Below are 26,836 nucleotides of genomic sequence, written 5' to 3'. Positions count from 1 at the left end.
ATACTGCATCATATGGTAATTCTATTTTCAATTTTCTGAGGAACCATCAAACTGATTTCTACAGTGGTGGCACCATGCTATGGTGCCACGAGCAATATATAAGGGTTCTTATTTCTCTGCATCTTCACCAACACTTATTAGTCTGTTTTTATATGAAATACTTAGAAGAACCAAACTCTACAGAGAGAGGTGGTGGTTTATAGGTTACCAGGGGCTGGAATATAAGAGTTATAGCTTAATGGGTGAATAGGTTCTGGTAATGAAAAAGAAGGGTAATGGATATTATTGATATTAACACAATATTGTAAATGTAATTAATGTTACTGAATTGTACAATTGAATGTAGTTAAAATAGGAAATTTTATGCTGTATATTTGGTACTACAATAAAAACTTTTAATAAAACCCAAACACACACGCACGCACACACGCACATGCAAAACAACAAAGAAAGAGCACTGCATTAGAAAGTGGTAGTGAGAAGGATAATCTGTTGTGGTTGGAAATATTTATTCTGGGCTGGGAGGTGTTCACTGTATTTCATGTTATACTTTCTATACTAATTTTTGCTTGACTTGTTTTATAATAAGCCAAAATAAAACTCTAAAAATATGTCAAAGGAAAGAACAAAAATCACTGACATTTTATATGCAGCCCCATTTCCCCAATTAGATAGTAGTTTCTTAAAATGACAAGGTACATATAACTATTAATTTTGCATCACCTAAAGGCATTGAGTATGCTTTCTAGTGATTTTTGTAATTAATTAGAAATCTGCATAGCTCGCTAAGTTGGTTCCCACAGAGGGAGACGATTGATGGGCAGCCTCTGGGAAGGTGGGGATCCATCCGCCAAGTGCTTCCTGTGCACAGGCTTGATAAGGGTTAGTGCTCCCAGGGAAACTCAGGGATAAGGTAATGAGGCATGAAGTCTCTCACTGGAAAGCTAATTTATCCACATTCAATGGGGCCCAACAAGTCTGACATATTACTGAGCTGCTAAGATCTTCACCTTTGGACATTCATTTTCTCTTGTTTAGGGAAACAGAGACTAGGGGTGGAGGAAATCCACTGTAGAAGGAGAGGCAATTAAAAGTCCAAATGGGAAGGGGCGAATGCTCCAGAAGCCTGGTTTATAATCCGTATGTGGCCAATGATTATTTTCCTTTTCTGGTTTTGGCACATTAAGAAGTGTATTAGTCAGCCAAAGGGAGTGCTGATGGCTGCCGACATCTGTGAGGGTTCAGGCTTCCTGAGTTCCTCCCTTCCAGAGTCTTGCTTCTCTCTGGGCTCAGGGTTCCTCTCTTCCTGGGGCTTGCTTCTCTTTCCTCTGTGGGCTTATTTCCTGGGTCTCCAGCATCAAACTCCAACATTAAAAACCCTCAACTCTGTCCTTTGCCATGTCTTTTATCTGTGAGTCCCCACCCAACAGGGGTGGAGACTCAATGCCCTAATGACGTGGCCCAATCAAAGCTCTAATGATAACTTAATCATGCCCAGGTACAGACCAGATTTACAAACATAATCCAATATCTATTTTTGGAATTCATAACCATATCAAACTTCTACTAGAAGGAAGAGAAAAGTAGCCAAATGGGAAACCTGCTGTTGATCTAAAATGTGGCCCAAGAGCACTGGAGAAGATTGTCACTGGTACCTGCTATATTCCCAGTGGCAGAGTTATAATGAGTCTACAATTGAACCACTTCAAAAGGATCAAACATTTCCTTGTATAAATACCTCAATACCTCTCCGGTCTATAATCATAGATTTGTTGATAATTTTCACCAGAATCTCACAAAAATACTTGGGCTAATATTGAAGCAAGCCATTATAATGGTTATGCTTTTTGTCACTCTGCTTCTTGCTGGTACTTCTGGAACTAAAATATAGGAACAGCTTCTAAATGAATAAATAAGTTCAATTTCAACTGCATCCTTCTAACATCTGGGCAGAATTATCATCAGTTACTCAAGATTTCTGATCTATCATTTTACATGAGGCAGAAAATAGTATAGAAAGGAAATCAAGTACTGGTAGCATTAGAAATAACTGACAACAGCTATGGGGATCCTTAATATAAAAATGTTACATTGGTTCAAATGACAGAATCTATGATTAGCTACAAACTCTTGTTGATACACACCAACCTTTAAAAGTGCCAAAAGCCTGGGTTCCAACTGGAAACAAAATTTAAAAAAATGAGAGAAACTGCATGCATTGTATAAATCTATGAATGGTACACAAGTTCAAATCACAGCTTCAAAAACAACTCACCAAACTTGGTACTCAGACAAGACTATATTGATGCAAAAAATAGCACAATATATCCGTAAGTACCAGTCTAAGTGGTTTTAGAAGCTGTAACAGCTTGATATGGTTACGAATTCCAGAAAATAGTTCCGGATTACGTTTGTAATCTGCCCTGTACCTGGGCCTGATTGAGATATGATTAGGGTTTTAATTGGGCCATATCATTAGGGCACTGAATGCCTGGGTGGGTGGGGATTCACAGATAAAAGGCATGGCAAAGGACAGAGTGCAGGTTTCTGATGCTGGAGTTTTGATGTTGGAGTCTGATGCTGAAGTCTTAAGCTGGAGCCCTGGGGAAAGAGACAGAGCCATTCACCTGAAGTCTATAGCTGACCTTGTGCAGAGAAGAAAAGCCTAGAAAACCTCATAGTCTACAGCTGACCTTGTGGTGGAAACAGAAGAGCTGAGCCCAGAGAAACCCAGGAAGCCTGAACCCTCACAGATGTCAGCAGCCATTTTGCTCCAACATGTGGCAATAGACTTTGGTGAGGGAGGTAACTTGTGCTTTATGGCCTGGTATCTGTAAGCTCCTACCCCAAATAAATACCCTTTATAAAAACCAACCAGGCAGCAGACTTGGCCCAGTGGTTAGGGCGTCCGTCTACCACATGGGAGGTTCGCAGTTCAAACCCCGGGCCTACTTGCCCCGTGTGGAGCTGGCCCATGTGCGGTGCTGATGCGCACAAGGAGTGCTGTGCCACACAGGGGTGCCCCCACGTAAGGGAGCCCCATGCACAAGGAGTGTGCCCCGTAAGGAGAGCCGCCCAGCGCGAAAGAAAGTGCAGCCTGCCCAGGAATGGTGCTGCACACACGGAGAGTTGACACAACAAGATGACACAACAAAAAGAAACACAGACTCCCATGCTGCTGACAACAGAGGAAGCAGACAAAAACAAGAACACGCAGCAAATGGACAAAGAGAACAGACAACCGGGGTGGGGGGAAGGGGAGAGAAACAAACAAACAAATAAATAATAGTAATAATAATAAAACAATTTCTGGTATTTTGCATCAGCACCCCTTTGGCACACGCTGACTTTTGTCTAGTAAATTATACAATCCTATGAGAAACAAAGGACAAAGTATAATCCAACTACAGGTGGCAAAACCACCCCACAGTTCACAAAGAAGTTAAATAGTGGAATTGCCTATGTAGCAGTAATAGAGAAGTTCAGCAAAATAAAATTAATAAGTCAAGCTATTTTATATTATCTATGCAGACATATACATCTAGTATCTGAGGGACGAAACGGGGTCCCTGTTATGGGACGAGCGGGGTCCCTGTTGCGGGACGAGTGGGGTCCCGTTGTGGGACGAGAGGGGTCCCTGGCATGGGGAAGAAAGCCTCGTACGGCCGCTGAGGCTTCCCTCGGGGACTCCGAAGGCGTGGAGGGCGCACGACCCAGGAAGGAGTCACGGAGACAGGCTGATGGCACAAGTCTGGTCTATTGTGGAAGGGGATGCAGATTTACAAGATTGGGGAGTGGTGTGGCGGGTTCTGATTGGCTAGGGCAAATGCTGTTTTCATATAAGGCAATGTTCTGGCATTGGGCTAGTGATTGGCCAGTAGAGTATGTGCTAACTCTTGATAGGCTGACACTGTTACTAAGCTGATAGGTGGTTGTAAGCTGTTGCTAGGCAAACAGCGTACTAAGAGATTAGGTTTAAGGGAGTGGGGAGGGGAAGTGAGAGCTGGGCTAGGCGGGAGATAGGAAGGGGGAGGGCGGTGCGGGCTAGCCGTTAGCAGCAAAGGCCTAGTCAGGCGTGGTCACCTTGTCTAGGCCCAGTGGGCAGAGGCGGTGTCACCTCTTGCCGCACTGTTTGCCACTGAGGCAAGCCGGGTGCCCCTCCTCCTACAAGTATCAATAACCAATAGGCACATTTGGATTATTTATACTTTCATATCCTGTACTACATTATATTATATGGCACCTTTTACTTTAAAAAAGAGGTTAATTCATGCAGACCTGACCAATTCACATGAGCCATTTAAAAGCAAAGAGTTTTCTCTGGCTGGTCACAGAAGAAGTCAGAGATTCAAAGCACAAAGTTTTGAGGGCTGGTGCTAGCTGGGAGATGGAGGGGACAACATGTCAAGGACTGAGGGTGGCCTCTAGGAGCTGAGATGTAGCCCCTAGTCATCAGCCAGCAAGGAAACAAGGGCCTCTCTCCTCCTGCTGCAAGGAACCGAAGTGTGCCAACAACAGAAGCTTGGGTGTGAATTTTTCTCCAGAGATGCCAAACAAGAACCCTGCCCTGAGCAGGAAGCCTCGTCACACTGCCCCAGACATCTGACCACAGAACTCTAAACTCATAAATGGGTGTGGTATCAAGCTCCAAAGTTTGTGGCAATTTGTTAAGCAGCAATGGAAAATGAAAACAGTACCCCAACTTATTGTTAATGATGGAACTGCATAAAAGTTTCAACCCTTGGGGCAATGATGTGTCTGACCAAGTCAGTTTTCTTGCAAGACAGAACCAAAATAAAACACGGGGAAGTGGTCTTCTTGGCCCACCACCAGAAAGTCTGTTTTCCAGGTCTAAGACTAAGAATATCACGGTAGTCACAAGTGAGGTGATCAGTATGTGGGTGGGTGATTTCCAATATTCTAAATCAAATCCTTTGCGAAAGGATAAGGAAAGTTTGGAGGAGAATTCAAAGCCACTGAAAACCACCTTAAATTTTAATTATCTGAATCAAGTTAATCATATTTCGATATCAAGTATACAATAAAATTAAAATATAACCTGGTTAAACGTAACTGGATTCATGAAAGGACAACAACAAAAAAAAATGAATAGCTTTAAAAAATGGAATAAGGGTACAGTGATTTTGCTGGCATAAACTTACCGCAAGGCAAGCCCAGCTCAATGAATTTTCCAAGAGTCTTGTTCTACTTTGCCAAAGGACTGCCAATGCAAAGTACCAGAAATGTGTTGGTTTTTATAAAGGGTATTTATCTATGGTAAAAGCTTACAGTTCCAAGGCCGTGAAAAGTCCAAACTGAGGCACCTTCAGAGGTGGTTTCTCACCAAAGCCAGCTACTGTCGATCCTGGCGTGTTGTCATGTGGTGAAGCAAGATGGCCACCGATCTCGGCCCAGGTCTCTCCTTTCCCTCTGGGCTCACCATCTTGTCTTGAGCTCTTGAGCTGCTCCATGGCCCAGACTCTTGAAGGTTTCGTGCTTACTTGAACCACTCTCTCACACTGCAGAATCAAATGTGCCAGCTCCCTTTTTCCACTTGAGCCACTCCACAGGCCAGCCTCTTGGGGCTTCATGCTTAAGCATTTATCTTCCATGGCAAGATCAAATATGGCGCCGTTCTTTTCCTCTGTCTCTGTCCGTGTGTGTCTCTGTCCCTCCCTTTACAGTGGGCCCAGCAGGAGGGCAGAGACTCACCATGAATCATGCTCCACTGATGTAATCCAGTCAAATGGGTCTCACGCCCACAGGAATGGATTTAAAACATAGTATTTTCCTTTGTGGGATTCATCAAATAATTTCAACCTGCCACAAGTCTGATTCCATATTTATCAGTGAACAGATCTCTACTGTGGAGCAATAGTTTACATGCCAAAACCCAATTACTGAGTTATGTATTTTCCATGGCCTTCCTCAGTCATGTAAAATTATTCTTATTGGACACATTTTAGATTTTGTAAACATTAATCGAACTTGATGCGGATATTACACAGATAAGTTTAGCTCTTGAGTTCACTATTATTTTGTGATCCCAAAGGCCCTAAAATGAACTCTCTCCTGCAAGCCCCTGGCTTTAGAGTTGCTCATTCACAACCTGCTGGTCCCTGTCAGAGACCCTCCCTCTAAGCAGACGGGGCATCATGCTTTGGCCATTTTCCCCCTTTCTTTTACCAACACAAAAACCAGCTTTTCATATTTTATTTCTTTGAGTCATCTCTGAATGCCTGGGTAGTGATCAAATATGCCTAACACAGTAAAAAAAGATCATGGATTATGTATGACTGTCCCAGGAACTGATGTGTGCGCCAACAGGTGTTTGTGGTCAAGACAGCAGGACCTCTATAAAGTAAAATACTGCAGAAAGATCAATAAATTAATGAATGCATGAGTGAATGGATCGGGTGTCTTAACCCAAGTGAAAGACTAACATTATTGGAACTTCAGGCAAGTATTTCAAGACAAGCCTTCACATCACACCAAGGGCACACTCATCCAAGCACGAAGCCTCTTCTTCAAAAAATCGAAATGACAATGTTTGACATGACACATTTATTGTGTACATGTGCTGTTCCTCCAATTTCCAATGCTTTGCTCTAGCTTTAACTCTATGCTACGCTTATAGGTGGCTATTTTTCTCTTCTTCTGTTCCCCAATTCTCTTAGATGTTTGCTCTTACATAAAGATAAATAGTTTTTCCCTCTCCCTGCCTTCAGCAATTCCCATGGCCACTGTCTCCATGGCAATGATATAATTTCTTTCATTGTTGGACTTGGAGTTGTCCTGAACGATATTGCAGGGACAGACGCAGGACATTATATATTCTGCCATAACCCACTGAACAGACTGGGCAGAGTGTAAACCACAATGTGAACTATAATCCATGCTGTGTCACAGTACTCCAAAATGTATTCATCAAATGCAATGAATATACCACACTAATGAAAGAAGTTGTGGATGTGGGAGGAGCAGGGGGTGTGGGGAATGGGGTATATGGGAACCTCTTATATTTTTCAGTGTAACATTTTGTGTGATCTATGTATCTTTTTAAAAAATAAAATGAAATGGTAGGAAAAAAAAAGATAAATACTGCCAACTCCAAACTGGAGTAAAGGAGACAGAATGAATTGGAGCTTTCAATGTTAAGTTATTAGGGGTCTAAAAATAAGATTGGTCCTAATACACAACACTGTTTTCATGGCATCACTTCATTTTCACCCCTGAAACTTCACAGAGCTCTGTCTTCATTCCCCCTTCTAAGAGAACTTATTTATATTTTCCTCACTATAGACCATACTCATATTTATCTTATTAAAATTTCTTTAAACTATTTCTTTTTTATAGGCTTAGAAAATTATGGAAAATGTATTAGCTGATTCAATGTAAATTGCTCTAGTTCAGTTTTCATTGAGGATAAATTTGTTTTGAATATCTGTTATGACAATTATATACAGCTACATTTTCAACCCTAATGCATTTTTAATAACTTCCTTCAGCAGCTAGTGATTTGAATTTCAAATTTCTTTCTACCAAGAAGTAAAAAATATATATATACACCATTTTATAGCAGTTTCAAATAAAATTGATTTATGCAACAAGATCGCTCTCACAGTAAACATATCAAATGTGTAAATTAGACCATTAATACACATACATTTTGTAATATTTATGTTCCAGGTAGAGCATAGAACAAAGTTAAAGTTGGTAAAGGAACAATTTATTTTGTAGAAATCCTCCTCTTAGGTTGGAAACATTTTATTCATTTGATTGATTGTTTTTGATTTATTGTTATTGAGCACTATAATAGATTTTAGGCCATATTAAAATAACTGACTAAATGCAATTTTAAAATGTTTAAGCATTAGTAAACAGAACAGTTTGAGAAACCCATGCTAGTCTACCTCATTAAACCATCTGGAAAATGAAGAATTTCCCCCCCAAATTCTGGAGATTTTGATTGCCCAAGGGAAAACATGCCCATCTTTCTCATAAAGGGATCATCCTTTATCTATCTGCCTATCAAAGGGAACAATGAGAAATGTACAGTTTTGTCAAAGTTCATTCCTAAGAGTGAACTTTTTTTTAAGAAACTGCCCCACAGTTTTACAACATGGTTCCACGATTTTACATTTCCAGCAGTAAAGTATGAGTTCTAGTTGCTCCATGTCTTTACCAGCTCTTGTTTTTGTCAGTCTTTCTAATTGCAGCCTTCCTACTTGGTGTATATGGTATCTCGTTTGGGTTTAAATTTGAATTTCACAGATAACGAATGATGCTGAGCACATTTTAATGTGTTTATCTGTGATTCATATATCTTATTTGGAAAATGTCTCTTCATATCTTTTATCCACTTTTTAATATTGGGTTATCTTTGTGTTATTGAGTTGTAAAAATTCTTTATATATTCTGGATATAAGCTCTTTGTCAAATGAATGTTTTGCATAATTTTCTTCTGGGAGTTTAATAGTTTTAGCTTTTCCACAGAGATTAATAAAGAGTTTTGAGTTTATTTTGCATATGGCATGAAGATCACTCTTCTATCACTACAAACATTTATTTAAATAGAGACAACTGGGTGTTCTAGGATTATTTTTCAAAAAGACTTTATTCTCCCATTGATTCATCTTGATATCTTTGTCAAAATTTAATTGACCCTATATGTGTGGGTCCATTTTTAACCTCTCGATTATTTTCCATCAATCTCTCTCTATATATATCCCCTTTCCAATACTGCATTGTCATGACTTTAAGACTTGATACCTTATAGTATAGCACATCTAACTTCATCCTTCTTTATTAAAATTGCTTGGCTGTTCTAGTTTATGTATTGATATGAATTTTAGAATGAGCTTCTAAATGACTACAAAAGATACCTGAGATTTTTATTAGAATTATGATGAATATATCAATTTTGGAAGAATTGACATAAAAGTATGAATCTTCCAATGCAAAGATCTTTTAAAAAACTTTGAAAATATATATTTTTAAATTATCAGTTGTTTAGGTTTATAGAAAGCTCAGCAGAAAAAAGAGTTCCTGTATCCCTTTCCCACCCCACACCCCCATACAGTTTTTCCTATTTTTATTATTAACATTTTGCATTAGTGGGGCACTTTTGTTACAACTGATGAAAGAATAGCAATACAATTATACTGTGAACTACAGCCTATAGTTTATATTAGAATTTACTGTTTGTTTTGTATGGATCTATGTTCTTTAAAAAATTTACTCCATTAACTTTTATATAATCTAAAACTTTCCCTCTTGACAGCATTCAAATGATGTTAATTACATTCACAATGTTGAGCTACCATCATCAAAATCCTTTACCAACCCTTATCCATCACCCCAAATAGAAATTCTGTACCAATTAAGCATTATCTTTCCATTCCCTATCCCTAATCCAGTATTTGGTAACCTGTATTCTAGTTTTGACTCTACAAATTTGCTTATTCTCATTAACTCATATCAATGATATCATACAATATTTGTCCTTTGGTGTCTGGCTTATTTTGCTCAACATGATACCTTAGAGGTCCCATTCATATTATCATACATATCAGAACTTTACTCATATTTATGGCTGTATATGGAATATACATATATTCCATTATATATATATACCACATTTTATTTATCCACTCATCTGTTTTTGGGCCCTTGAGCCACTTTTATCTTTTGGCAACTGTGACTAATGCTGCTATAAATACTGGTGTACATATATCTGTTTGAGCCTCTGTTTTCAATTCTTTTGGGTATATGCATAGAAGTGGGATTTCTGGGTCATATGATATTCCATACTTAACTTCCCAAAGACTTAACCAACTGGTTTCCACAGCAGCTGCACAATTTTACAAAACCACCAATAATGAACAAGTGTTTCTGTTTCTCTTCATCCTATCCAATGCTTATTTCTGTTTTGGGGTTATGAAACGGTACCTCATTGTGATTTTGATTTGCATCTCCCTAATGGCTAATGATGTTGAAAATCTTTTCTTGTGCTTTTTTGCCATTTCATGTGCTTTTTGGAGACATGTCTATTAATATGCAAGTCTTTTGCCCATTTTTCAGTAGGGCTTTTGTCTTATTGCTGAGTTACAGAATTTTTTATATATTCTAGATATTAAATCATTATTTGATATGTGGTTTCCAAATGCTTTTCCCACTACATAGTCTGTCTTTTTACTTTCATGATGAAGTCCTTTGAACAAAAAAGTATTTAATTTTGTAGAAGTCTTATGTATCTACTTTTTCTTTGTTGTTCTTGTTTTGAAGGTAAAGTCTAAGAAACTTAATCTATTCCTGCAAGTATGAACCCATTGTAAGTAGGACCTTTTGATGAGGTTATTTCAGTAAATGTGTAGCCAAACCCAATCAGAATGGGACTTCATCCAATTACTGGATCTGTTTAAGGAGAACGAAATTCAGACAAATAGAGAGGAAGCCTTGTTAGGCCAGAAGCTGAAGGTCAGTGAAACCTGGAATACAGGGAGAGACAGGAAAGGCTACTGTGTGAGAAAGGAGCACAGGACCAAGGGTCACTGGCAGACAGCCCAGAATACCAATCTTCAGGAAGAAAGCATCACGTTGATGACACCTCAATTTGGACTTTTTCCCAACCTCAAAATCATGAAATTCCCATGGATTAGGCAAACCCATCATATGGTATTTGCTTGAAAAGCCAGACACTAAAACTGAAAACACCGTCTAACAAAAGGTCCTGAATATCTTCCTATGTTTTCTTCTAGGATCTTCATTAGTTTTGGTTGTTATATTTAGGTCTTTATCTATTTTGAGTTAATTTTTGTGCATGATATGAGGTCCATGTTCATTCTTTTCCATATTATTATCCAGTTTTACCAAAACAGTTTGTTGCAGGAATTACTTTTTCCAAATTGAGGAGACTTGGTACCTTTGTCAAAAATGAATTGCCATAGTTGTGAGGGTTTATTTCTGAACTCTCAATCCAATTCCATCGTTCTGTAAGTCTATCTCTGTGCCAGTGCCATGTTGTATTGATTACTGTAGCTCTGTAATAAGTTTAAAATCCTTCTCTAATTTATTTCTAGTCTCATTCCATTGAAGTCAGAGAAGATACACTGCAAGATTTCAATATTTTTGAATTTACTGAGACTTGTTTTTTTACCTAAAAGATGGACTAATCCTCAAGAATGATCCATGTGCACTAAAGAAGAATGTATATTCTGCTGCTGGGTAGTGGTCAATATAAGGCATTTAGGACCTGATGGTTTATAATATCATTCAAGACTTCTATTTCCTATATTATATTCTGTCTAGGTGTTCTATCCATTATTGAAAGTGGTATACTGAAGTCTTCTGCTATTAATGTAGACCCATCTATTTTGCCCTTCAAATCTGTCAATATTTGCTTCATATTATTTGGGGCTCTGTCATCAGGTACTTATATATTTATAATTATTATATCTTCTCGTTGAATTGAACCATTTATCAGTATACAGAGACTCTGCCCATTTTAACAGTTTTTGACTTATAGTCTATTTTATCTGTTATTATTATAGTGACCCTAGCTCTCTTTTGGTTATTGTTAGCACGGTATATATTTTTTTCATCCTTTCATTCTCAACCTACCAATGTCTTTGCATTTAAGCTGATTCTCTTAAAAACAGCCCATAGTTGGATCATGCTTTTCTAGTTCTTCTGCCAATCTCTGCCTTTTGACTGGAGAGTTTAACCCATTTCCATTTAAAGTAACTATTGGTAATGCCAAACTTTCTTCTGCTATTTTTCCATTTGGTCCTTGTTAGTTTGATATCTTCTTTGTCCCTTAATTCTTCTGTTAATGCTTACTCTCAAATTTGTTTGATTTTTTTTGTACTGAACAATTTTGGGTCCTTTCTCATTTCCTTCTGTATATATTTTTCAGAGATTTCATTGTCAATTCAAGGACATTTTATTTCTCACCATTTATTTTTGTCCTTTTCCTTAATTCTCTCATTATGTTCCTTAGTTTTGTATGTTTCATAGATTTATTGACTCTGTAAATTCATGTTTTTTTCTTGGTGTCCATTCGCTGTGTGCTCTTCTATGACCACTTCTATCCTTATCAGCACCACCCATGTTTTGTCCATAGGCATTAGAGTCATGCCCTTGCCACACTCACCAGGACCATCATGGTGTCTGCAACTGCTCTCAGCATAAAGCTGCAGAAAAAGAAGGGCAGATGCATTGTGTGGGTCAAGAATGGACTCCCCTTCAAAAGCTTCTTGCTTTTGTTAGATACCTAGGAACGTGCTTGTTTTGTTCATTGTAAGTGGTTAGATTATTAGAATGTGTTACTTTAAAAATAGCAGATGCATGGATCCAAAGCTGAGATATAAAAACTTCCTCTTTAGGATTGTGCCTGTATAACCGGGAAGTAGAAATGGACCAACCTGTGCTGGTTAGAGACCATCCATCCAGGATACATCATGGGCCAGCAGGAATCACTGCTATCATAGGGACTATGATGATGAGCCCACAGAACACATTCTGCTCAGCCCTCCAACATTTTACCCACAAATTAAATGTCATGGGATTACATTTCAAAATCTGGCAGGGCCTCACTAAGTCAGGTTTAAAAATTATTGCCATGGTCAAAGGCATAATCTTAACACAAAAAATACCAGTAGATATTTAAACTTAAAATTCACCTGTAGTTAGAATAGGAAGCAGACTGTTTTATGATGCTATATCTAAAATAATCTTTAAAACACACAAATAGTATAGCAATTTTTAAATTGTATATTCATAAGAAAACCAAATTTCCATGAGCCAGTAAGAGAGTGAATAGGAACTTGAACTTGGATTCTCTGGCAGTAAATTGGTATTAATTTTACTATACAGAATATCATAAAGAGTTACAGAAACTCAAATCTTAAGCCCCCTAATCCAGGTTCAAATATCATATAAATAATTGCTAGCTATTTGTACAATAGACTCGGTTAGCACATTACTCTCAAATAATCTATTTTTATTAAAAGGAGAAATTAGAACTATAATTACATAGAATAAAATCCCACTATTTCATTATACTGTTCAGGAAAATATGCTTTGTATTGCTACCAGTCAGGAATTAGCATGCTCATTGAGCTTATTCAGGCATTCTTCCAACAAGCAACACTGTTCTACTACTGTGAGCTCTCACCTTGATTTCTCCATATTACCATGAGATACTTAACCGTGTTTTGATGTTACCACCAAAGATAACGTTAAGCATTATTTTAAGGTTACATATTATATTATTTTAATGATTAGGAAATGCTTATTGCATTGAAAGAATTCGTGCCATATCTCCCCACACCACTCTCTTCCTTGTTGAGGAGCAGACTGAACAGCGAATGCCATATACACACAAGATGTCATTCAGCAGGGCTAAAGCCGGTCAAAAATTTTATCTCCTAAGTATTTCCCACAGTTTAAATCAAAGTAACAAATGCACAATTAACCTCAACAGAGGGAGAATGCCTACTCAGCACCTTGGAAAATGATCTAGTTGAGTTATGAGCCATCTCATTTTGCAAAGTAGCAATAAAAATGAGTCTTTTATTTTGCAGAGGTACCACCAGCATTTACAGCAGATGATTAAAATAAAAGAGAAAAATAACTTTTGTATTTTATCATCACAGGACGTTTTATCCTGGCCACTGCATCTTTGCCTCTGCAGATTTCATCTATCAAAGGAAACGTCTCCAAAAGACAAGGGTCCAGTTATTCCCCAGAGACTATAAGACTGTGACTTACCTTATGGAAGTTTCTGAAATAAGCTGCCTTTTCATCCGGAAATTTTTCCAGCCTTCTGGGACCTTTGCTAGAAGCCTTCTTGAAAACCAGCCAGCATCGTCTGAAAATCTGAAAGCCAAGAAAGGAGTCCCGTTATCCATCTTTGTACATGAGATTAGCATCATCAGGAATTTATATATTTAATTAATCTATTGAGAAGAAATAAAAATAATTTATTAATCTCACAGAGCACAACAAACTTTCTGGGGGGATAAGAATGTTATTCATTCATTAAAATTATAGCAAAATTTTAAAATTACAAGACTGGATATAAAGAATTTATTTTTGTAAAAATATGTTAAGGGTAAGGTATTCATGTGGATTTAATTAGCTTTAATCTAAACAAATCCTTTGGGTGTTAAGCTATATAAAATATTTGTCTTTAACATCCTAGTGGACAGTTCATCATTATCCATGCTAATAAGTGGTGCTTAATAAGGTTAAGTGAGAATGCTCAACATTTTATGTTTGAAAAAATACCACATTTAAAATTTAACTCCCCTTGTAGGATTTTAGGGTTTTCTAAAATAGTTACTCAGATTAAGAAAATTGTAGTTTGTTTTATAATGGACACATTTGCATCTCAGTCATTTATACTTTTTAATAAGTAATAACTATTAAATGCATATTATGTGCATTAAATTTTCAAGTTTATATGCACGTTTAATCCTCAGCACTACTGGATGAGTTAGACTTTGCTATCTTCATTTTCAGTTAAAGAGAGTTAGAGAGAGTGTCAGGATTCAAACACATATCTGACTCGTATGCTTTGGTGAAGAAAAGCAAGAATACTAATTATACAAACACAAACCATCATTTCCGGACCTTGCCCTTTATTTTATAGGACTAATTAGTTTTGCACATTTAGATTATTTTTCCCTTCCTTCTCATCCTATCACACTCCTTCCACACGTGTGTTTTATGGCAAGGTAGTAAAATGAATCTTCCTCTCTAGTAAAGGAAGAGACCTAGATAGGCAATTTGGCCACAGCTTTTAAATTTCAACATTTATCATACTTTTACTGAAGTATACTTCCTCTATAGCCATAAAACATTCATAGAAGGAAACTTCAGAAACTTACATTAGTACTACGATTTTTTTTAATGGATATAGGCCATATAATGCGATTCCTTTGAAGTTTTGTGTTGTAAAATTGCTCAGTAAAAACAGTATTTCCCATGCTAAAAGGCACTCTTGGGACAATCGCTTACAGCCCTTCGTGATGAAAGCAGAGCAGAGAGAATACAACGTAAACACATGCTTTCCCTTTACCCTGCATCCTCCACTGCGCCTTCCCAGCACCCTGCCTGGACACCACCCGCGGGCGGGGTCCTTCCCTCTCTGCCGGTTCCCTGCACCTCCTGGAAGTGCTGCTGCCCACCTCTGGACTGAGGAGGTGGACCCCCAAGGTCACCTGCACACCCTGGAGCACGTGGTGCTGGAGGTATGTCTAGTCCTCTGTCGCCTTCCGATGCCCACTCCTAAGCCGTGGCTGTTTGGTATTACTTAGGAATTCCAAAAGGAGATACTGATTATGTTCATATCCTGGTCTGTTCCTCTGGTCGTGCTACCCTTTGAGTGTATTCAATTCAAAGGTTTTACTTTTACTTGATTATGGGAAGATTAGGGCTTTGATTCCACCACGTCTTTAGGGTGTGCAGGTAGAGGAGACACACAGAAAAAGATACCAGAAACAGAGGAGTTGAGGGGAGAACTTGACCATGGGCTGTGGGGAGAGCTGAGCCATCTGCCTGAGAGTCTGCAGCTGAAGAGCCCAGAGCCCTAAGCAGCTGAGAAGGCCAGGAAAGAAATGAGCCCTGGAGAGAGACACAAGCCCTGTGCTAGACTGCAGCTGAGATTGGAAGAAGCTGGGACCACAGAGCCAGAAGAGGAACAGGAAGAGGAAGAGGAAGGGGAGGGATGAACTCTGGCAGACATCCCCACCATCTTGCTTCAACACGTGGCAACAGACTTTGGTGAGAAAAGTAACCTTAAGTTGGACTCTTTAGGGCCTTGTAACTATAACTTTTAGCCCAAATAAATACCCCTTACAAAAGCCAATATACTTCTGGTACTTTGCATCAGCACCCCTTTGGCTGACTAATACAAAAGTGAACTACTTATCATTTTTTAATTAAAAACACCTGAAACACCGTAGGTGCTCAACATTCCCTTGCTGAATACATGGGTGATTGCTTCAATTATTAAAAAAATATAATAAATCCAGTGTAAATATTGTCCATAATATATCTGCATATGGTTTGTTTTAAATTAATGAACTTAATTCTATGTGTATTTACTTAGTGATGTGGGATTCTGCTTTTAAAATTCTAAAAGTATTTATATCTCAAGTGGCAATATATCAAGAAAATGGAAACATGTAAGTAGAGAGTTTGGTGTAGTGGGGAATTAATAAAGCTTTACATCGTGGCTGTGCCACTTACTAGCTGAGCAACCTTCAAGAAATTATGTAATATCTCAGCTTTCAATTTCCTCATCTGGCAAAGAAGCGCATCTCACAGAGCAAGGAGGAAGGTTTAGCAAGATGCCCCCCTCCCCTGCCATGCATAGATGGTTCTCATCAAGGCCCAGCTCACATCTGAAAAGAACAGGTGTAGGGTGCTGCACATAATGAAGCTAGAGCCAGAGCCAGGGACACTGTTTCTGAATGACATAAAATTCTAATGTATGTTCATATAGGCCCGAATCCAGAAAATTTAGAGCACAGGATAATATTTAAAAATATAAGCAGAAAATACATGAATGAGTTTGAACTATAGAACTAGCAAGACTGGAGTTGGAATTCCAGCTCAGCCACTTTGAGTCATGAACTTTAGGCAAATTATTTGACCCTCTGAGCAAGTGTCCTTTTCTAAAAATGGGGAAAATAAGACTGGTAGTGTAGGGTGATTGCAGCAATGGAAAAACATGAAATATATGAGGGTCAGGCTACAGTGCTCTAGAGTAGTCACTAGCCAAACAAAGAGTAGTACAATACAAACCCAATAAAATGACCTTAGCAACAAAGCTGGTTCAGCACATCCATAACCTTTATGGATATCTACATAAGTGTAAAAATAATTGCTTGTACCAATATATTTTTAAACGTGTCAAACGATTCCTATTATTAGCTACATATAATATCAATATACGATATCATCTAAATAGGCCATTGAATAAAAATACGAGTTCCTACTAATTTTATAGTGGTTTGGATATTGTTAATGAACATAGCTATTGTATTTACCAATACATAGCTAAATAAAAGAAAAAAAGTTGCACTGGATTTACTCTTTTATTAAAATTACTCTCTCCACAATATAGCATGGAGTAATTTTTGCATAGGATAAATCATTTCCCTTGGCCTTTAATATAAATCACACGCATTTTTCTATCAGTATTGAGAAGATTATATTGTAATGCTAAGAACATAGTTTTTTCAGTGAGACCAACTTTATTTCCAATGCAGGTTCTGCTGTTTATTAAACGCCATTCCTTGTACAAGTTACTTTAACTTCTCAAGGCCTAACTTCCTCAATTATAAATTAAGCACAATGTACTGTAAGAGGTTATTTGAAAATTCCATGAGAGAACCTGCATCAATAGTCTAGCTTATGTGTCTAAAATGCAGTCCATAATCCCTTATATGAAACTCCTGGATATTGGGTATTTTTGATACTTTTGTTTTAATTAGCTGTGGTGGTGGTTGGGGGTTGCCAGTAGTCACAGAAGTGGTAATATTGCATGCATGAGATACAGTTTCATGAATCTGAGTTGAAACTGGAGAGAATGGAAGCAGATAAATGAAAATGTCATTTGTAATTTGGGATGTATATAGTTTGTCAGTATTTACCTTTTGTTTAGCCATTAGTGGATTTAGGACCCAAGCTGAGGTCCTAAATAGAACTCCTCAAGTAGAACTGAGAACTAAATTTCTGGTAATAAAATTTCTATTCTTTCCTACAGAGGGATCTTTTTTGCTGTACCTTCTGTCATTTTATTGCTCAGTTCAGGAATCATTGTAATGTCAAGGAAACCTTTTAATATTTGTGGAAACACACATACACAAAAACACACTGACTGGCATGCCCCATCTTGTATAAATGTAGTTATTTTCTATTCAGGAATGAGTCAAATATGAGTCAGAAAGTATATGGTTTCCATTTGGGCTACGAATATTGGTACAGAATAAATGTGATAATGGATTACAAGGAAAGTAGATTTCATATTTTTGATAGCATCTTATCTCTTTGCTATTTCATTAACAGAGGCAGCCACAAATAGGTAAGATTGATTATTAGAGACTCAATGGAATAGTCTGCTTAGTAATTTTGAGACCCTCGACTTATTTTTTAAAATGAACTTTAATTTGGAATAATTTTAAATTTATAAACTATTACAGAGAAAGTACAGAGAGTTCAGGGTACCCTCCACCCAGCTTCCCCAAATACTAACATCCCCAAATACTAACCATGATACATTTTTCAAAACTAAGTTATCATTGGTAAACTATCACTAACTAAACCACACACTCTGTTCAGATCATACCAGTTTCTCCACTGATTCCCTGTTTCTTTTCTAGAAGCCCATCCAGGATACACCATGAATTGAGTCATCACATCTGCTCTGATCTGTGAAAGTCTGTCTTGACCTTGATGGTTTTAAACAGAACTGGTCAGATATTTTGCACACTGTCTCTTAATTTCAGTGTGTCTCAATTAAGTTATATTTGATATTCAAAAGGTCTAATGGCAATGTTCCCCAAAAGTGGTTAAAACAAAATAATTTCTTTAGCAAAATAATATGAATGCATCATGGCTACAGGACAGTTGTATTTTGGTTGGTTCTCTACCTGAATTTTTAAACTTTAGGTAGCCCGTGAATCATTTAATAAATGCAAAGACTTTTTTTGTAGACGCAGTTTTAAAAAATATTTTGCCTTTCAAGAGGGGTGAAATCATGCAAGAGGTCCTGGTGTGGAGAATTTGGAAGTGTCATTTTGTGTCAATGTGAAGTTAAATTAAGTATGAGTCAGCATATTGGAAGTACCCTGCATAGAGGAGTAAGAAATAAGCAGAAGCACGAGGACAGCAGCTCTCTGCAGTCTTCACTGGAGAGTATTTTATTTGTGTCCTATGTTAGATTCCTGGCTAGGCTTTGGGCCCTGGAACTGATGCTCTAAATGAAGAAGTTGGGGAAATCCCAGAGACGAGAAACAAAACCGATTACCTACGACCAGGAAATTACTCCACCGAGGGGGGAAAAATTAAGGAATACGTTTTATTTTTATAAAAGAAAGTTGTATCTTCTTTGAGTACATGAAAGTACTGTCCATGGATAAAATTAGGTGCCTTACTTTTATTGGCTCCCATGAGAATGGGACAAAAGTCAGTGACCTTCACTAATAGTATGTGGGGGGAAATGGTGCAGCCCTTTTAACGACTGCTTAGCTCTTCAAAGATGCAGAGGCCATTTGGCTGGTTCACAATGGACATTACTGCCTGCAAGAAATGTCACCGTCCCCTGCGTTCCGACGCTGAGCAGCGCACACGCCTGCCTGCCCCATCACTGGTCCAGGATGCTCCTCCACTCTGTCCTGGGGGATTAACTGAGTTCAACTTCTCATTGAGAGTCACCTCTGAAAAATGCCAGTTGTCGCACCAGAAGGGCTCCTGGAGGTTCCCCAGATAGTCCTTAGAGGAAATTCCACACTGTTGCCAAGATGCCAGAAACTCCAGGCTACCTGCTTGCCCCATGTCTCCGCCTCCCACTGCAGGAGCCATGAGCTTAGCGTGCCGCGATGAAACGGACCCACCTGATGCCCTTTCGTCTGAGGGAAACCCTTTTACCTCATAGCAATCTCTTTCTGTTGGCGCTTTCTCCTTTTCAAGGTGACTTTGCACAACGGAGTTTTTTTTCCCCCCATCTAAAACTCACTGTGAAGTAGATGGCAGGTTTCTTGTCTTTAGTTCATCATTATAATTACCTTACTTAGCTAGGACTCGTTCACAAGATTTAAAGTAACCAAAAGCTGGATTTAATGAGCCTGTTCCATCACAAGCTGTCGACCTAAGGAACCCTGCACTTTCAGCAGGATTTTGGTTAGGAACTTGGGACAATTTCTGATTACAGAGATTGTCACACCTGAGAGCCCACTGCTCTGAAGGAGTCACGGAAACTTCGCTCCAGGAATTTTAAAGAATATAGTAGAAAGTGTTATATCTGGAGTGGTTAATAATTATTTTAACTTCTGAAAGCAAGAAAATATCTTGGGGTACAGGATTCAATAATTTATAATTATGTATCAGATAAGCATATCAAAGCAATAATAAACCAATTTCTAGATCACAGACCTATGCGATTAGTAATTTCCATCACTTAGTCCTAGGTCTTTGTCCTTTCTCAAAATGTGTACTGAAGATCACACTTGTTTTCCTTAAAAAAATAGCTAATACACAGGATTCGGCATAATGCACTGGCGAGAGCCTTAGCCCTCTTTTCAATAACGGATTCTATTTAAGCACTGCTCAGTACATATCTATACCAGAAGTGCTCTCATTTATTCATGCATTCATTCAACAAGTATTGATGAGCCAGTTATGTCTCAGGCACTGTTTCAGGCCCCAGGGATGCAGTAGTGAGAAGATAAACAGTAACGACCTCCAAGTTCCTGCCCGGGCGGGACTTACATTTCAGGGGGTGGACAGGGAGAAAGCAGATGAAGAAGTACATTTGTAAATGGTATGTTCAAAAGTGCTAAGTGCTGTGGAGAAAGCCCCGGGGCGGAGGGGGGCGGGCAGCCAGGCGGGGTAAGGGAAAGCTCACCTACAAGGCGACTTTTAGGCACAGCATTAGAGGAAGTGAGAGGATGAGCACTGTCGACTTCTGGAGAAAAGATATTTCAGGCAGAGATCAGCAAGTGCAAACACCCTGCTGAGGGAGCCTGGCAAGTACTCCAAGCCCTGCCAGGAGGCCGGTGGAAGGCGGGGGGTGGGGAAACGGGCTGAGAGGGGTAGGAGACCAGAGAAGAGGGGCCTGAGCAGGTAAGGAGGGGATATCGTGGACTGCTGTGAGCATGACAGATGTTGAGACAACTTAAATTTTAACAAAGAGTGGATACAGTAACATTAGTATCAGAAAAAGAATACTTTAAGGTAACATATACTATTGAAGATAGAGACTTTATAATAACCAAAGGTCAATTCACCAGAAAGAATAAACAATTTTGAATTCGTAAGCATCCACTAAACAGCCTCAAAAATATAAAACAAAATTGAAAAAAATACAGAAAACGCCACCATAATATTTTAAAAATATCTGTATCTGCTAAAACAGTTACACATATCAATAAGGATATAGTGTTAAGCCCCAAGATCAAACAAATTGATTAAATAGGTATATATAGAATACTGTCCCTAATGACGACACAATACAAATTCAAGCTCAAAAGGAACATGATAAAAATTGAGCATATATTGGGTTACAACCAGTAAATTCAAAGAATTGAAGCCACGTATTAGTTTCCCTGACCATAATATAATAACCTACAAACCAACTGATAAAAAAATTAGAAAAATCTCCAAATGTTTGATACTGTGAATCTCTAAACAATCCCTAGTTCAAATAATAAAACATGAGAGTTAAATAATATTTTGTTTAGTATGATAATGAAAATATTATTTAACAAAACTTAATAGTTGTACCTAAAGCAGTATTTAGAAAGAAATTATTGCTTTAAATGCATGGATCAGAAAAGGGGGAAATTAATAAGCTAAGTAACAAACTCAAGAAGTTAGAAAAAGTAATGTAAGCAAAATGCAAAGAGAAAAGAATAAAGGAAATAAAACATAGTAAAAATTAGCAAACATGAAACATAGTAAAAATCATCTATCACAAAGTTATAACACTCTAACACTTGATAACCAAATAACACAGTAATAATTAGAAACCAAAGATAAAATAAGAAACATAAAGCTGTGTTAATTATTCTATTATGAAAGTTATTTTTTCTTGATTGATTCCCTCTATTGAATGTTTATTTTCTATTTTATTAATTGCTAATATTATCTAATATTGATAAATTGTGGGCAAGGTAGGTCAGGCAAAAAGACAGAAGACATAAATGGCCAAAATTAGGAGCAAAAAAGGGAATATAATACAGATCCTGAAGACATTTAGATTAAAATAACAATATTACAAACAATTTTGTAAATAAAGTTGAAAATTACTAGAATAAGGCAACTTACTAACAGTATTCCTAATTCAAGAAGAGCTCTGAAAAGTTTTAAAGCATTTTTAACATTTTTTGAATCTCTGTACAAAGAGCATACAACAAAATTTCAATAGAAAATTCTATTAAACATTTAAAGAAGAAACATTACTGGTCTTACAAAAAATTTTTTACAGAGAATACCAGTAGTAGGAATAGATTCTTACTTATTTTATGAAATCAAAACAGCTTGGATTAAAAATCCCACAAATGATGGGAAGGAAATTCATATTCCAAAGTTAAATTATAAAAAATAATTTGGGTTTATCCTGGTATGCAAGTATTATTTAAAGCTTAAAAACCAAATAATAAATTCACCACATTAGCATAATTAAAGAAAAACTTATGATCATTCCAAGAGCTGCATAAAAAGTAGTAGACTAAATTCAGTATCTATTCACTATAATTATACTTAGAAATAAAGGAAATATTTTAATCTTATTTGCAAAAAGTTTGTATTATTTATAAAAACATGAAATTTTGAGAATTCTGTTTCTAAGTTCAGGAAAAAGAAACAAATATCTTGTCTTAGCATTTCCACTCAACACTGTACTGGTAGTCATAGCCAATGCTATAGGGTAATCAAAAGAAATGAAAAGTGTAAGGATTGAAAAAGAAGAATAAAATTGCTATGATTCGGGGATAAAATTATTGTACATGTACAATAGCATAAATAACTTATAGATGTATTTTTGGCATTATAAAATGAGTTTAGCAAGGTTTCTGGATAAAAGGTAAATTTAGAGAAATTTCTCATTTTTTTATATATCCATGAACAGTTAAAAAATGTAAGAAAATGAAAATTTCAAAATTATCACCCCTTGTATTAGTATCCACAAACATCACATATCTAGGGATAATCTAATGAAAGGTATACAAGACTTTAAAACTATACAATAATACTGAGAAAATTAAGGATGATCCAGTAGATATAAAGAATTGAAGAGAGCTATCATTTTTAGAGTTTGTAAAATTGAATATTGCAGAAACATCAATTTTCTCTAAATTGATCTATAGAATGAATGCAAGCCCAATAAAAAATGGAACTTCACAAAGTGATTAACAAATTGGTAAATGTGAAGTGAAATGGGCCAATTAGTGAGAAGATGACTGAAGAATAACAAGATGGGAAGACTCGCTACATGGAATGCCAGGGCTCATCATGAAGGCAGTAATTAAGATACTACAGAATTGCACAAAGATTTAGGCCAATAGAACAATGGGATAGGAGTCAATAAACAGAACAACAAATAAGAGGACATTTGATTTATAACTGAATTAAGGCAATTAGAGTATGAGAGTGCTTGTAATAAATAGTTCAGGGGCAATTGGATATCCATATAAAAACAAAATGAAAATTGGCCCCACTCTCCTATAAAACTAATTTCAGGTTGATTATAGATATGAATGTGAAAAGAACCAATAATCCAATAATAAAGCTTTTAGGAAAAAAGAGTATGCTAAAGGCCCGAAAGTAAGGGAAAACAAAGGACACAAAAACATAATTGTAAATGAAAATAAAAAATAAAATAAAAATTTATAATATCTTTTACATGAGGAAGTAATATTCGGAGTTAAAAATCAGGCAACAGATTAGAAGATATTTGCCACATGTGTATTTGAAAAAGGGTGCATGCCCATGATATGTAAATAGTTCCGATAAATCCAAAAGAAAAAAACATGATCCAGTGGAAAAATGGGCAAGGTACTTGAATAGGCAGTTATAAAAAAGGATCCGTTTAAATGACCAAAAGCTTTCAACAGGTGCTCAATCTCATTGGCACTCAGGGAAATATGAAATAAGGCCATAATGAGATATCACTTCGTTCTCAAGAAAATGGAGAAAAGAAATAAAAATATCAGCAACACCAAGTGTTGGTGAGGACATGGGTCCTGAACGTCTCACACACTCACGGTGGAAGTGTGCTTTGGATGAGTGTTAAGAGATATATATATATATACCTATGATCTAGCAATTCTACTTTTGGTTATATACCCAACAGAAATGCTTGTACATTGCACAAGACTGTTCATAATAGCATTATTCATAATAGACTCAATGGCATAAATTGTGGTTTATGTACACAGTGCAATCTTAGGCAGCAATGAAAAGTAATTATGGCTATATTCAACCACAGATGAATCTCAGAAATATAATGCTTAATAAAATAATCCAGGCACCAAAGATTACATGCTTGCAGGTTCATTTACAGAAATTCAAAAACTGGCAAAACCTATCTTATTCAAGGAAGTGTGCTTGGGTGGCAAGCCTATGAAGAAGGGCAAAGAAACCACTGCCATGGCACCATGGTTACATATATTGGGAGGCAGAGGTTCAAACGGAAAGAACCTGCTGGGGGGGTGGGGGCACTTTTTGGCCACCAATATTCTAGTTCTTGATCTGAATTGTATATACACCAGTATTAGGTTTAAGTTGTCCATTCAGTGTGTGCCATTTGCCCCACAGTTATCTTAAACTATTATTATTTTTTAAAAACTTAAACTATTATTAGTGCCTGTGAGGCATTCAGATTTTCAAAGACCTTATGCGGCCCATTTCACTTTCCATCCTATTTTGGTTCCTATTACTAAAACAAAAAGACTGAGTAACAGAGAGTTTCAGAGGAAATGACCCCGGCTGGTACTTTTCAGGCAAGCAGAAAGCAGTCTCTGCCGAAGGAGAGAAAAGGTTAAAGGATTAACCATTAATTACACTGTACGTAAGGAACCAGGCAGACAACAATCAGCTTTTAGCTAAGATGCAGCCATTCAAAAACCCTTACGTCTAATGCTCTCAAGTTAGAATTCCAGAGTCTGAATTGAATAAAGTAGCTATCATGGTTTTCTGAAAGGAAGTCCAATGAGGTTCTAATAAAGGAAGGGTGGGAAACCTGTTGGGAAAGAAAAAAGCATAACCTTACAAATATAACTAACAAGTCACTCCTGGTCCTGCTTCTGTAAATCAGCCTGTGAAAACATGGCCTTGCAGGAAAATATCAAATGACTGGCTCCTGCCCCCTGCTTCTGTAAATCAGCTTGTGAAAACATGACCTAGCAGGAGAATATCTAACAAGTAACTCCTGCCCCCATATCTGCAAATCAGCCTGCGAAAGCACAGCCTTGCACCTGCACACTGCTTCCATTAACTCTGCTTGCAAAATTTCGCCTAGCAACACATTAGCCAATGAGGAAAAGTTAAGCTAATCCCACCGGAAATCCTATACAAACCTATGCAAACTGAAAAATGGGGCTCAGAATTTGGAGATTGACTCTCCTTTGGGCCCGTGTATAATTACTCTGTTCTTCCATTTCTCCTGAGAGTGCCAGTCTTGGGTTTCTTCTCTGGTTGAGTACTCCTAACTTGGCTGCAACATTTGGTTCCCTGGCTGGGAATCCCAACTGTGCTGGTCCCTTGAGCCTCCGGTATGGGACTGATGGGCATGGCCGGCGGAGATCTCCACACAAACGAGGTGCCTCCACCTGTCCCCTTGATGGGGCCTCCTTTGGGGGAAGGATCCCTGTGGGCCGTGTCCTCCATCCCGGTCTGACTCAGTAGACAGGTGGATTGAACTACATCAGGAGACACTGGAAAGGTAAGGCCCTGGGGTTCTGAGTCCCGGTCAGGTCCATCTCTGGACAGAAGGGGAGAATGATCATCCCCCAAAATCTTAAGATTCAAGATTCCAGGATAGGGCGGTCGCTTGGGTGGGACAGTGTAATCTCTGAGTGATTGAGTGAATGAATGGGGACTGCAGAGGCCTCTGCTGATCCAGTCTGTGGCTCCATGGCCTGCACTACAGAGTCCAAGTGGGCCCCAACCTGCACTCTGTGGCCGTGTCATATGGCATAACGGGCTAATCCGGAATCTACACGGACGTCTTACCTAAGACGAACCTAAGTTCTCACGAGAGACATGGACAGGCAGGCATCTGCGTGGCTCATGAGAGGCTCCCCTCCTTTTTCCTGTGGCACCAGTTCAGGGATGGGATCATCCAAATTCACAGTCTTAGGTTATATGTAAAGGGACTGTGTCCCAAAATCTCGAGATTCGAGATTTCAGGGCAGAGTAGTCTAGTCCCTTGAGTGAGACTGTGTAACCTCTGAGTGATTGAGTGAATGAATGGGGACTGCAGAGGGTGCCTCTGATGATCCAGTTTGTGGCTTCACAGCCTGCACTACAGAATCAGAGTGGGCCCCAACCTGCATTCCACAGTACATCATATGGCGTAAAGGCTAATCCGGACTCTACACGGACACCTTAGCTAAGACAAGCCTAAGTTCTCGTGAGAGACGCAGACAGGCGGGCCTTGTGAGAGGCTCCCTCCTGGGTTTGGCCTGTGACACCAGTTCAGGGATGGGATCATCCAAACTCACAGTCTTAGACTGTATGTTAAAAAACTTCAAGAAAGGCTCTTCCGGGATTCTAGTGTCCGTATGTCCCCAGGAATTCTCTGGACCTTGTGTGAGTTGGAGTGGCCCACGTTTGGTGTAGACTGGCCCTCAGAAGGAACTCTAGATGTAACCAAGGTCCATGCAGTTTGGCGTGTAGTCACTGGGACCCTCGGCCACCCTGATCAGTTTACCAACATCAACTCTTGGTTAGAAATTGCCCAAATCCTGTCTCCTTGAATCCGATTCTGTGTCGGAATGAAGGGTCAGAGTAGGGCCCTAGTAGCTCAGATAGCCAAACCTCAAAAACCTATTAATCTACAAGGACCTCTGGAGGAAGATGCTTTACCCCGCCATATGTTCCA

General features: G+C 38.2%; 1 protein-coding gene across 1 annotated transcript in view; it reads right to left on the bottom strand.

Annotated features, from left to right (window-relative positions):
* The window catches only part of DOK6 (docking protein 6), a 492,877-nt gene that overhangs the window by 275,485 nt on the left and 190,556 nt on the right, over window positions 1–26,836 (bottom strand). Inside the window, exon 2 of the mRNA XM_058277882.2 lies at window positions 13,774–13,881. Coding sequence (XP_058133865.1) covers window positions 13,774–13,881 — 108 coding nt within the window. The remainder of the gene's footprint in view (window positions 1–13,773; window positions 13,882–26,836) is intronic.

Source organism: Dasypus novemcinctus, chromosome 16 (assembly GCF_030445035.2).
Source record: "Dasypus novemcinctus isolate mDasNov1 chromosome 16, mDasNov1.1.hap2, whole genome shotgun sequence".
NCBI classification, from domain to species: domain Eukaryota; kingdom Metazoa; phylum Chordata; class Mammalia; order Cingulata; family Dasypodidae; genus Dasypus; species Dasypus novemcinctus.
The sequence above is the reverse complement of the archived record's forward strand: the minus strand, read 5'-3'. Positions and strand labels throughout refer to the sequence as shown.